This window comes from Myotis brandtii, unplaced genomic scaffold (genome assembly GCF_000412655.1).
Source record: "Myotis brandtii unplaced genomic scaffold, ASM41265v1 scaffold59, whole genome shotgun sequence".
Taxonomy (NCBI): domain Eukaryota; kingdom Metazoa; phylum Chordata; class Mammalia; order Chiroptera; family Vespertilionidae; genus Myotis; species Myotis brandtii.
Genome location: NW_005370223.1, coordinates 3,043,301 through 3,057,412, shown reverse-complemented (window position 1 = coordinate 3,057,412; position 14,112 = coordinate 3,043,301). Strand labels below are relative to the sequence as shown.

At 39.8% G+C, this 14,112-nt stretch overlaps 2 protein-coding genes across 3 annotated transcripts in view; one reads left to right on the top strand and one right to left on the bottom strand.

The window, feature by feature from the left end:
* The first annotated feature begins 68 nt into the window (after nt 1-68).
* The window catches only part of HRSP12 (heat-responsive protein 12), a 15,295-nt gene continuing 1,251 nt past the window's right edge, over nt 69-14,112 (top strand). Inside the window, exons 1-5 of the mRNA XM_005879256.2 lie at nt 69-265; nt 9,848-9,953; nt 12,113-12,167; nt 12,396-12,464; nt 13,461-13,516. Of these exons, the coding sequence (XP_005879318.2) occupies nt 201-265; nt 9,848-9,953; nt 12,113-12,167; nt 12,396-12,464; nt 13,461-13,516 (351 nt within the window). The 5' untranslated portion in view covers nt 69-200. The remainder of the gene's footprint in view (nt 266-9,847; nt 9,954-12,112; nt 12,168-12,395; nt 12,465-13,460; nt 13,517-14,112) is intronic.
* Nucleotides 8,599-14,112, bottom strand: part of ERICH5 (glutamate-rich 5) — a 28,743-nt gene continuing 23,229 nt past the window's right edge. For both annotated transcript variants that reach the window (XM_005879259.2, XM_005879258.2), the window contains exon 4: nt 8,599-8,890. The gene's annotated coding sequence lies outside the window, so the exon portion shown is untranslated. The remainder of the gene's footprint in view (nt 8,891-14,112) is intronic.

The window sequence follows — 14,112 nt, the reverse complement described above, 5'->3', positions numbered from 1 at the left end:
GCATGCGCCGTGCGGCGGCTGCCTCCACGTGGCCCGAGGCCGCGCAGAGACTACAACTCCCAGAATGCCGTGCGAACCCGCCGGGGCGGAGCGTTTCTGCAGGCATTGCCTGGGGCTGGTTCGTACGGTGCGGTGAGACGCGAACGGGCGAGTGCACCTTATTGTTCTCTCCGAGGGGCCTGAAGAGAAAAGGGTTAGCCATGTCGTCCTTAATCAGAAAGGTGATCAGCACCACGAAAGCCCCAGCGGCCATTGGTCCCTACAGGTAACTCAACGTGTGGAGCGGGCCGGACCCCAGGCGTGCGGGATCGGGGGTACGGGACTGAGCCCCCCGGGATCAGAGCTGGGGAGGACCTCGGGGTTCATCCGCAACCTCATCCAACACGCGAGGAAACCTAACCAGGGAAAGGGGGCAACGCACCCGGAGACCCACAGTGAGTTAGGAGCACAATGGGAGGGGGACCTGCGCTCCCCGGAACTTCGTCCAGACGTGGGGTGCCTCGCTAGCAGCCAGCCAGCCAGAAAGTGACTCCGGTTGGAAGTGATCTGTTTTCGAACTTTTTTCTTTCTTTTTAACAGCTTTGGGGAGCTTAAATTCACATACACCCAAAATCCATCCCTTTGTACAATTCAGTGATTTTTACTGTACTCACAAAAAAGTGTAGCCATCGCCACTGTGTGATCTCAGAACATTTTATCACCTAGAAAAGATACCCTGTACCCACTAGCAGTCACTCCCATTCACCTCTTCCCTCAGCCCCTGGCAACCGCTAATCCGCTGTGGGTCTCTCTAGATTTGCCTGTTCAGGACATTTCCTTTAGTAAATGGAATCCTACAATATGGAGTCCTTGGTAACATCTTTCACTTAGCACCGGCATTTTCAACCTTTTTCATTTCATGGCGCACATAAACTAATTACTAAAATTCTGTGGCACACCAAAAAATATACTTTTGCCAATCTGGCCAAAAAAAAAAAAATTAGGTATCGTTTTGATTCATTAACTCTGGACAGATATTGTTGTGTTGGCTGTTGTCCTTTCTGTTATTTGACAGTCTAAGGGAAAAGAGGTCAGTGTCCCTGACTAAATAGTCCAGTATCGGGTGTTCTGAAAATTATTGCGCACACTGGTTGAAAATCGCTGATTTAGCATAATGTTTGGCTAACCCTCTCTTAACTCGAAGGAGTAAATCCTATGTACAGATGCTTAGCAGATCCCTGCACATCTACCTAAGATACTAGTTTTTAGAGCACCTATACAAATGCTTTGCGATGTTTTGAATTCATTTGCTCATACTTACTTCCCACTAGTAAAGTCAAATGCAAATCATGACTAAGATCGTTTCTAAGATTGCCCACGTGTTCTAGGTAAATACACATACTGGTTAGAAAGTCTGTCCTGTGCATGTTTATTTCCACTTGTCAGAAGCGCTGCTAAATAGAAAAGTCATTCCTTTTATAAGAGACTTTATTTTCTTAAAATGTCTAACCTTTAAACTACCGGATCTTATATGCATTCTTGTAGACTTTTACTTTCCTAATATAATTTTTGTTATTTTTAATTCTTCACTAAACTATATTCTGTAACCATTTCTCCTTTTTAAATTAGTCCATAGTGTCGGTTCACTGTTAAAAGAACTAATTACAGCTTGTAAACTTCTGCAGCAGGAACAACGTTGACAGACATGCATTGAGTACCCACCATCTGCCAAGCACTTCAAGGGATACAAAAATGTGTAAGAATCAAAAAAGAAACATTTTAATTGAGTATGTTGTGTGGCAGGCACCATTACAACCACCTTCTTCTCTGAGTCCCATCCCCATTCTCCAAAAAGAAAACTGAAGCTTGAAGTGAACTTGTCCAAGATCAGTCTGTGAATGAAAGTGACAGCTTGTTTTGAACAGTCCTAGCTCCCTTTTCTATTCCACAGTCATGAAAAATAGCACTTCTGTGTGGCAGAGCAATAACTGTTCTTGTAGGGTTAGAAATAAAATGCAAAGGCAGTGAGGGGTACAGAAGATGGGGAGTGGGGCAGGGGGCAAAAGAGGAAAAGAAAAAAAAATTGAAGCCAACCTTTAGGAAGAAAAAGATTTAGGAAGACTCCTCATGGGAGGTAGTCTTTGAGTTGGGTTTTGAAGGTTGGGTTTGCCATTACAATACTGTTGTAAAGTTTGATTTTTAAATTATAGTTGACCCCTGAACAACATGGGTTGACCGGTGGGAGTCCACTTATGCACAGCTTTTTTTTTCAATACTGTAAATGTATTTTCCTAATAACATTTTCTTTTCTCTAGCTTACTTTATTGTAAGAATACGGTTTATAGTACATATACAAAATATGTGTCAATCATCTGTAAGGCCTCTTTCGGTCAATAGTAGGCTACCGGTATTAGTAGTTAAGGTTTTGGGAAGTCAGAAGTTATACGTGATTTTTCCACTGTTGTGGGGGAGGGTGCCGCTATCCTCACATTGTTCAAGGGTCACGTGTACTCTGTTAAAGACGTCAACAGGAAGTCATGGGGGGAAGCCATTCCAGATAAAGGAAATGACTTGAGGCACAGAGGTAGGAGAATATATGGCGTAAAGGTTTGCGGAGGAAGTTTCAGTGATCCAAGTACCATTTTTACTCTTTTTTTATTCATTTGCCAAATCTGTGTAACACCTATATTATAATTGACTTAACACTTTTCATTGAGATGGCTTACTTAATTTACAAAGGAAACTTCACAACCGTACTCTAAGTAGAAAACGACCCAATAGAGGGTAACTGTAAAAAATAAACTCGAGTAAACCAACAATGTTATTAAATTCCAGCTAGATCCTGCAGTGGGCTCAGAACCCAAGGCCTGCTCTCTCTTTGGTAAAGGCGATAGGTTTCTTTAGCTTGATTTCTGAAAGGGATGTTATTTCTCCATGTAATCAGAGGACTAACGTCCTAATTGCTAACACTTCCTGATGCTTACTCAGCACTAGGCACTGTTCTAAGTGCTTTATGTGCACAGGTACTTACTTCACAGCCTCATTTTTCAGATGAAGAAAGAGAATCTGCAGTGGGCTCAGAACCCAAGGCCTGCTCTCTCTTTGATAAAGGTGATAGGTTTCTTTAGCTTGATTTCTGAAAGGGATGTTGTTTCTCCATGTAATCAGAGGACTGACGTCCTAATTGCTAACACTGATGCTTACTCAGCACTAGGCACTGTTCTAAGTGCTTTATGTGCACAGGTACTTCACAGCCTCATTTTTCAGATGAAGAAGGAGAATTGAAAAGGAATCATTTCCTTGCTGTGACTCAGTGTTTATGTATGACTTACACTTGAACTTTGGGAAACACTGGTTAGGAGTTAGACTTTGAATTTTTGTTTTGCTTCTTGCTAAAAATTAGCTTTTAGCCAAGTCTGGATTTTGATGGTTTCCAACGATAAACTAAAGAGTATAAACTTTATTTGGTATGCAGTGAGGAGCCATCACATGTTTTCAAAGAGGAAGGAACATGATCAGATCTCTCTCCCTCTTTTTTTTTTGTTTTATACTTGTCTGGAGGTGACTGGCAACAATGGCTAAGTTAGTCATGCTGCTAATTCACCTCCACAGGTTTGTTTAGCACATCACAAATATCTTTTCTTTTGACACAGATCAGATCTCTTTTAAGAAGAGAATTATAGTAATTTGAGAAGACATTAAGAATAGTTAAGGGAGTATTACAATAAAAGTAAAAATCAGTCATCTTTTTCCTTCTGCCCTGATCCTTCTCCCTCAATCACCCAATGGTTTTACTTCCGTGACCCTTAACAAAAACAAAGGGGTTATAGCCCGGCTGATGTGACTCAGTGGTTGAATGTCAACCCATGAGCCAGGAGGTCACGGTTCAATTTCCAGTCCAGGCACATGCCCAGACTTCCTCCTCGATCCCCAGTAGGGAGCATGCAAAAGGCAGTCGATCAATAATTCTCTCTCATCATTGATGTTTCTATCCCTCTCTCCCTCTCCCTCTCTCTGAAATCAATAAAAACATTTTTTTTTAACAAGAGGGGTGGGGATCATAAAGCCTGGAGCATACACCTTCTTCCAGTATGTACTTTGTTCAAGAAAGAAAGCATGAGAGTAATATCCCTGGTTGACTCAAAGGCGGGGGTCAACTATCTGTAAAGCTGCAAGCAAAAAAGAAGGGAATCTTTATGTGAATATGCAAGTAGGACAAGGGAAAAGCCATCAACCAGAGCTCCATTGTGTGGGGACTTTTCAGGACATTGTGCCTCTTGTGCTTTTCTGTATCCAAAGATGATACAAAGCCACTTGATATGGTATGAATTTTCAATATTTTATGGAGAGAAAAAAAAAACATTTCAACTAACGATTTATATCCTGATAAAGTGAATTGGACACGTTTTCTAACCATTTGGAAACAAGAGTTTTGGTGCATGGAGTGCACTTTTTGAAAATTCTGGGCCCTCTCCAGGAGGAATTCAGATGTGTTGAACTTTCAGTCCCTGGCATTGGGATGGATGGGGTGTTGTCACTAATTAGCTAATCAGTCAGCACATTTCAGGGATACTTCAGGTCAGAACCTTGAGAGATTGCCACACCACGTTGCTATTGCATTGCTTTCCCTTTTGCTAGCACACCATCCAAATAGTCGTAATGTTGAAGTGATGGTTCAGGTGGCACAGATTATGATGTGAGAATTATTACTAGGATGTTTTTGAAGAGTTTTATTACCCTTTGACTTGGTTGTAGAACAACATGCTTTTACATTTTCTAGAGCCTAATGACTTGTTTACAGGTAGGATTCTTATGCCCAGGACGCGTCAGCTATCCAGTTATGTTTGTGAACAACCTCTACTAACTCATAAGAGATAACTCACATGACTTCTGAGATCATCTCAGAAGTCCAGGGCTTATTTTAAATTTTCTGAGAATGAGTTCCTTTTTATGGTGGAAAAAATATTTTAATGATAATGCGTATGGGCTTAAACTACATTTCAGATATGGGGAGGGTTAAAGGTACTTTTCAAAGGGCCGAGGGTAGCCTCATTCTGCACAGAACAGTTAATAGAGACAGTGCTAGCTGACAGTACTGTTCAACCCGAGAAAAGCTGACACATTAACAAACTCAGTAGTTACCTATGTGTGGGCTAGGGTGAAGCCAGATGGTGGAGAAGAATTCCCAGACTTTCTAAATCCTGTTACCAAGTTTAAAGTTAACCTCTTCAGTTCTCCACAACCCACACTAAAAGCCAGTAGGTCCTCCAAAAAAGATACTTTAGTGAAAGTCCAAGTTGTTGAAGCTGCCAAGTAGTTAGAGAGCAAAACATCAAGAAGTTACCATGTTCCCGCTATGTGTAAGGAATCACCTAGGCCCTGCACAGCCAGAGACATAAGAAGGCACTGCCCCTGCCTTCAAAGAGTTTACAGTCAGGCACACCCAGGAGTTAGGATAAGAACAGAACTAACTATCCCCCTGTGCCTGGTATAAGAAAGGCTCCACCAGAGGACCTCTGGGGCTCAGAAGACAGAAAGGCTTAGTTTTGCTCAGGAAAAACGTGTGTGTGTGTGTGTGTGTGTGTGTGTGTGTGTGTGTGTGTGTGTGAGATGGTTTTCAACGTAGTGTTTACAGTAGCAAAATATTGGAATCAATGTAAATAGTTAAAGTAGATCCAGACAATGAAATGTGCCACTGTCAAAAGAATGAGGAAGCAGACTACACATAGAGTTGTCCCCCCAAAATGTATACACACACTTTGAATAATTATAAAGGCAGTGTTTATTAAAATACATTTCATTTTCTGAACTGAGCTATCAGTTGTTAAAGTGTGTATACATTTTTGGGGGACACCCTGTATATGTATGGGAAAATCACGATATACTGTGGAGTGAATAAAGCATACCAGGTGTAGTGTAAATGGGGAGAGAAAATTTATATTCATTTTTCTTCATATGTGCATGAGGAAACTTTGGGAGAATGTATAGAGAAGAGCAATGGTTATCTGTAGGGCTGGGAACTGAAAAGATAGAGGATAAGGATAGAAGAGAGACTTTACACTGTGATTCTTTGTATATTTTATGGATGTTTGAACCATGTGAATGTTCTCTTGTTTAAAAAATTATAAATTTTATATTTAAAAGTATAAAGAAAAAAAAGTTTTAGAACATTTCCCTCCTCTTCCCCCCCACCTGCCCTCAAAAGAAAAATTCCCTTGTTCCTATGGCCCCAGGCAGCCAATAGTCTAATTTCTGCTGCTATTCCTTTATCTTTTCTAGAATTTCATATAAATAGAATCAAATAATATATAGCCTTTAGTTGAATCTATCTGTGGGTGTTTTAAAATTTTTTTTAATTTTTGCTGTCAAGAATAATGATGTTCTTAATATTCATGTAAAGTCTTTAGACTTTTAATTTTTCTTGCCTGGGAAAGAAATTGCTGGGTTGTATGTTAAAATTTTAAACAACTGCCAAACTATTTTCCAAAGTGTCTGAAATGTTTGCATTCCCACCAAAAATGTATGAGGGTTCCAGGAGCCCCACATCCTCACCAATACTTAACTGTCAATCATGTCCTATTATGTGTGGTGGTGTCTTATTGTGGTTCTGGTTTACATTTCTGTAAATAGCTAATACGTTGGGTATCTTTCATATGCAGAACTCCCTAGCTCTTCATATGTCTTCTTTTATCTGTTCAAATCATTTGCCCACTTTTTTTTTCATACTTCACCTATTTATTGAAAGTATCCATCACTGGACCACCCTGAGTTCAAACATTTTCTCAAACTTTAACTTAAGAATCATGATGAAGAAAGTATCTAACCAATGGCATGGGAACAGTGTGCACTGTATGATCCCAGGTAATGTGGCTTCTGAGGATTCAGGAACGCCCTGGGAGAACCTCTGCCTTAGATCATGACAGAGTTTTTCTATAGAAAGATTAGTTTACAGAAGCATCGCGTACTCTTTCTAGAGTAGTTAGTCCGATATAATCCGGACATGCCTGAGATGATCACAGGCTTCGACAGACTCCTCAAGTTCCAACAGGTAACGAGAGCTCAGTGCCACTCCACGTGGGCTATGCATATATGAGAAAGAGCCCTTGAAATCCCTGGGCGGACTAAGCAGACAAGCAATCAGTAAGAAGTTAGAGCTGTGGGCATATTATACACTTCAACTAACACTTACAGTAGCACTCTGGAAATCTCCTTGTCTCAGAAGTCTTTGATTCCACTAGAAAATAACTCTTAAAAAAGAAAGAAAGAAAAGAACTCTTGTTTTCAAGGCCCTTTCTCCTCCTGTTAAACACATTTTAAATGGTGAATCTGAAAAGGGGAGATTCCCAGGTGCCAGGAACAAACAGAGAAATTGAATCAGAGCCAAAAGAATGAGCTGAAATATGAAGTCCATGGGGATTTGAGACCTAGATACAGGCCCTAGGAGCTGGGGTCCTAAATTCCTACTTAAAAATAGAAGACGATGTCCTGGGGGTATAAGTTTGAGGTACTGGGAAGAGACCCCTCGACAGCCTAGGAAGGGCTACAGTGAGAAGCGGTGGAAGAGGACTAGGAAACACCACTAGCCCGGCAAAGCAGTAAGAAAGGTTGCTGCATGTCCTGGGGCCTTGTGTTATACTGTATGCAGAACACATCAAAGGCAGAGAGAAACCCTTAACATCAAACAGGGAGGGAACAGACTCCCTAGAAAGGCAAGACATCACTGACAGCAAACACCACGTCAGCAATGACCAAGGCAGAGGACCATGGAGAACGCTTCAAAGTGAAAAAAAAACTAAACAAGCCCCTGCTGAAAAAAAAAAAGACACACACACACACACATACACAAAATATACCTCAATAAGGAGTATGTGCAAAAAAGAATCATGTAAGTAAATCTAAATACGCCTGACTGTAAAGAAACTAAAAATATACGAAGTTGGGGGCTGGGGCTTGGGAAGAGGTTAAGTGGAAACGCGGAAGAACTAAAATCATAGAACTAACAGGAGAGGAGAGCTGAGTTGGAGTTCTAAGTCCTCATGCTACTCGGAGGAAGCTGGATAAACGTGAGAATTTAAGTCAAATATGTATGTAACAATGCAAGAGTAATTACTAAATTAGAAAAAATATGTTACTGCCAAACCAGAATTTTAGGAAATAAGAAAAACTCAATCAATACTTCAGAAGTCAGAAAAGGGGGGAATCAAAGAATAAGACATGGAAAAGCTAAGAATAAGATAACAGAAATAACTAAGTATATGAATGAACACATTATTTTAAACAGATTAAACTCTCCCAATTTAAAAAGGATGCTTAGACTAGGAGGAATATTAGAATTAAAAGAAAATTAAAATTAATTCCACAAAAATCAACATCAGTTAGAAAGGTGCTACTGTTTCTCTTAAATAAAGAGCTGGAGCAGTGAGCAGAATGGTTTTTAACACCCCAGTGGCCGTAACAGTCCCGTAGACTGCTACAAGCGTTCTGGACTCCCTGATTCACCAAGTTTTACAAGCGGCGAGTGGCCTCCGAATTCCACAGAGCACTGAGGCTTATTCTTTGGAGAATCAGTGAATTTATCTGCAATAGAAAACAACTTTATATTCTCCCCCCCCCCCCCCCTTTTTTTTAGAGAAGCTCTTAACAGGGCAGTGATTCAAGTAAAGTGTGGCTCTTAAGACACTGGAAAGACTTCTTTCATGATCATTAGGCCAGTCTTTGATGCTAATGTAAAAGCAGTGATTCACAGCGACCCAGGGAGCTCCTTCCTTCACCAAAGCAGCAAAACCAGCCGTGTTACCGGCGCTCCAGCGGTTTTCATGACAAGCCAGCCACGTTTCACTGTTTGATCTCTATGGTCTTTCCCGTTTCTAAGATGGGTTCGCAAAACAATTCTTGATGGCATCAGCATGCCCTGAAAGGACAAAAAAGAGAACTAGCTTCACTAAGAAGCATCAGAATTCCATTCGGTTACATGCTGAAAGAAAACAGCATCATTTTCACATAACAATTCCTTTAAAGCCTTGACTTGAGAGACAACAGGAAGAAGAATGTCACCGGAAAGAGGCCTTCATTGTTCTGCTCCCGGTCACGAATCATCCAGAGTTCAGAGAGCTTCACCAAGGCCTCTCCTATCATATCACTAATCGTGCTTACAAGATTTTGTAAAACAAGGCTTTTGTGTTGGGGTGAAAACAGATTTAGGGAAGGTTCTAGCCTTTTTCAAATTAAGCCACCTTCTTAGCAAAACAGTGCCCACTGTCCAGATACTTCCTGGCTGGGCAGACATAGAGGCTTCTCCAGCTTTGTTGGCTCTGGCTTCTATTAGCAAGAACCTTGCCGGCAAGAAAAAGCATTGTATCCCTGCACACTCAGTCTTTAGAGCAAAATCAGAGGACACACAAGTTTTGTCCTACTTTCTTTTTCTTTTCTTTTTCATTGTATTTTTAAAACATATTTCCATTTAAACGAGACTCTGCATAAATACAGATGGCATGGTAAATTTTCCTTAATTCTTATCCATGAAAAACTGGTATATCTCCACATGTAGCAACAATGAAAACTGAACATAAACTGCTTATACTTCATTTGCCCATTTTTTATTGGGTTATTTGTCTTCGTATTATTGTTATAAGAGTTTTTCTTTTATATTCTGGAGACGAGTCCTTTTAAGGTATATGTTTTACAAATATTTTCTCCGTGTGACTTGTGTTTTCGTTTTCCTGATGACATTTTTCAGTAAGCAGAAGATTTCAATTTTAATAAAGTTGATGATCAGTTTTTTAATTTTACATTTTGTGCTTGTGTCCTAGCAAAGAAATCTTTCAGCCCTGCATTTTCTGTTTCTATTTTATCTATCTGTTCACTGCAGTCAAGCTGTGTTAGTCGACAGGACCCTTTACATCTCAGGACAGCTGGGCCTGGACCCTTCCAGTGGACAGCTTGTGCCAGGAGGGGTGAAAGAAGAAGCTAAACAAGTAGGTCATTTTCCACATTTGATGTTTTCTTCCCTATTACTTTTTAATTTTGAGGAGTATTAAAAACCCACTTGGTTAATTTGTTTTAGATAAATTACCAGATAAATGCTTTTTAAGTTACTTACTGATTGATTTAAGACAATTGCATGTCAGTAGAAAGTTAGGGGGGGAAAATTAATTTTTTAAAATTGATTTTAGATAGAGAAGGGGGGAGAAAGAGAGGGAGAGGGAGACGGGGGGGGGAGAGAGAGAGAGAGAGAGAGAGAGAAACATCTGTTTGCAGTTCCACTTGTTTATGCATTTATTCGTTGATTCTTGTATGTGCCCTGACCGGGGATCGAACTTGCAACCTTATCGTATTGAGCTACCCAGTCAGGGCAAAAGTTGGAAATTTAATGAATCATTTAACAACCAACCAGTAAAACAAATATACAAACAAAAAGATTATTCCTTCCAAAGTGACTTTAAATCTGAATTATTGGCTGTTAACTAAACTTATTATGGTAATCATTTCACAATAATACTTCTATCAAATTATCATGTTATACACCTACAACTAGTACAATGTTATAAGTCAATTATATTTTAATAAAACTGGGGGGTGGGAGCCCCTGAATTATTGAAATCAGATAGCACCTTGCCACTTCCATAAGGATTGGGAAATTTTTTTTATCAGGGCCACTGACCCATATAAACAACCTCACCACCACAGAAGCAAAAGTCAGCATTTGTTAGTAAGAGAAAAATATCAAAGATTACATGCAGTATGTTTTCTAAGTAATACTGGGGAATACAGTTTAATCCAATAAGTGGAATTAAGTTATAATTTAATGCATTCACTGAGTCATTTGTAATATCCATAAAGATCCAGTTAAATAATTATTTTTTTAAAAAAGCTTCCTAAACTGGTCTGCCTTTTTAATTTTTTAAAAATATAGTTTTATCGATTTCAGAAAGGAAGGGAGAGGGAGAGGGAGAGAGAATAGAAACACCAATGCTGAAAGAGAATCATCATTGACAGCTGCCTCCTGCATGCCTCCCACTGGGGATCGAGCCCACAACAGAGAGTCAGAAACATCAATGAGAGAGAAACATCGATCAGCTGCCTCCTGCACATCCCCCACCGGGGATGTGCCCGCAACCAAGGCACATGCCCCCGACCGGAATCAAACCCGGGACCCTTCAGTCCGAAGGCCGACGCTCTATCCACTGAGCCAAACCGGCCAGGGCTAAATAATTCTTATAAGTGAATCTCTTCTTGGCCTTCCTCCAATTGAATGATCTGCCTGAAATGGGATGAGCCATGATCTCCTTTTGTGAATAAAAAGTCGCTTCCTCAGTGCTAGAATGTGTGAAGTTCAGTAAGCTAAAACAGAAATAATTTCTGGGGTTCCTATGCTCTATCACTTTGATACCATAAGTATGAGCTAACAGGCATTAAAACATGTTTTCTTTTAAAGTAATATTTGATTTTGAAGAGTTCTTTTTCCTTTTTCTCAAAAAATCAATAAGTATTAGTAAATTATATATGTTTGGCACTCTGGCCTTTGGAAAAACATCAACTTTTCACCTTTGTCCTTAACTTATTATTTTGTCAATTCATTCTTCCTCTCTACTTTACTGGTCACATTATAATATTTGATGATTTTTTTTGTTCTTTAAAAAATAATTAATCTAAATAGGTAATACATAGATAAGGCAAAAAATTCAAAAGCTATAAAAAGCATATGCAGTGAAAAGATATATCCCACCCTTAGTCCCCCCTCTCCCCAGTTTCCTTCATTACTGTTCTTTATACTAGTATGTCCTTCCACAGACAGTCATTGCCTACCCCAGCATAAATGTACACACACACACACACACACACACACACACACACACACTTATGACTTATTGTGCATGCTATTCTGCATCTTGGTTTTATTTCATCATGTAACTCTTTATGTGTTGACCTTTTCATATTAATTTAGTTGTATGGATCTAGTGTGATTTATTTTAGATTTATTTAGAGGTGGCCTAGAAAGAGTATAATTTCCTAAAAAGGGGACATTTTTCTGCAACATAAGCTATTTAAGGAAGTATTAGCAAAAGATGATTGATTGGATGGAATTACAGCTTTAATGTAACATCCATGCCTTAGGCCTTGCCTTGCTTCACAGGCTCTTACAAACATGGGTGAAATCCTGAAAGCTGCAGGCTGCGACTTCAGTAATGGTGAGCAACTTGGTATTACTCCCTTTTCTGTTGGGTATTTCTTTGCTCTCTTTGGAGAACACATGACATCCCGTAATATGTCATGCCATATCCTTGTTGCTTATTAAAATAGTTTTAATTTCAGTCCCATTTTAATCAAGACAGTCATAGAACTAGACACTGTTTTTTAAGTAATGTTTTGGATTAGACCAAAAAGCTAACCCTAATGACAATGTATGTATCTTCTAGTGGTCAAAACAACTGTTTTGCTGGCTGACATAAATGACTTCAGTACTGTCAATGATATCTACAAACAGTGTAAGTAATTCGGCTTTATTGCCATTTTCCATTTTAAATAGAAATGAATGTATTAGCTTCAATGAGTGTGCATTATGAATTAAGAGAGGAGATGCTAAAAAATATGGTCATAGATCTTATCCTAAAAGAACGGATAGTCTGATTGGACACATATAGTGTGCCTCCATGAGAAAATCCAAGACATTTATTTATATTCTATTCCCTAGAATAATATACTACAGCCCTATAAATCCATTTTCCTAAAGCTTAATTTTGTTACGCCCTTATCAGGCTTTTTAAGCCCTCCTAATGATTTTTGAACATAGATTGTATTTATTATCGCTATGATACGGTCTAGCCACCGTCTCTTTCTTGGCTCTCAGAATCATCCGCTGTTTAGTGACTGAACATTTCTGTGCGTTGGCTTCCCCAGATATAAAATAGGGATAAAACCTAATAGGGTTGTTGGAATGCCTAAGAGAGTCAATACAACATGTAAACACATTAGAACAGATGCCAGTGTGTTGTACGCACTTGGTAAATGTTATCTATCTATCAACATTGTTGTCTTCGTGGAGAAAATGGGTGTCCCTACCAACTGGTGAGATGAGACTAAGGTGTAACTTGGGAAAAGCATCATTGCGTACTCTGAGCTGAAGAAATGGCTGGAGTAAACCGCAGTTACAGGCGCGGTGCCTGCCAGAATCGCTGGGGGATGGGCAGCTCTTCCCCATTTAGATCCTTGTTTTATAACTTTAAAAACATCAAATAAGATCAAAGTGAGTATTTTCACTTTTCCCCCCGAAAACTAAGACATTTTAAAAAGTACTAGAATATCGCATAGGACTCATATGGCAAAATATTTTACCAAACAAACACGCGTATGAGCTCCTTTGTCTGGTGTCGCACGTATCTAAGAACCAAGAGGCCTGTGAAGTGCTTCCTAGAGCTCAGGTTCTGCAGGGCTGGGTACCAATACAGCATCTGAGAGCTAAAACGCAGTTCTGTTACATTTAGATTTCAAGAGCCATTTTCCCGCGAGAGCTGCTTACCAGGTCGCTGCTTTGCCTAGAGTAAGTACACCTTAAGATGCCTAATGTACACAATTTTAAATTTCTACACTGCTTTCTGAAGAGAACTAAGCACTGTAGCAGGAAACTTCCTTAAAAGAAGCAGCAGTTCCAGCTTTCCAGGGACTTAAGGTCTAAAAGGAAACACTCAGAATTACATGCATAGGGGGTGGGGGAGATTAAGAAACTTAAGAAAATTTAAAAATTAGTCTTAAAAATTCAGAAAGTTAAAAATTAAGGCCACACATGAACACAACACAATCAGAGTACTTACATTGTGAGAATAAGTAAAATAGCAGCGATAGTGTTTCATTGTTCCTTAGAGACTATATAAATTGAGCCAGATTTGTGAGGGGTTGTTTTAATTTAATTGGTTGTTACTTGGAATGATCAGACTATCAGACTTAAGGTAACTAGAGGCCTAGTGCACAAAATTCATGCACGGGGGGTGGGGGCGGGCGGGGGAGTCCCCTTCAGCCGCCTGCACCCCCTCACCAATCCGGGACCCCTTGGGGGATGTCCAACTGCCGGTTTAGGACATCCCTCTCACAATCCGGGACCACTGGTTCCTAACTGCTCATCTGCCTGCCTGCCTGATC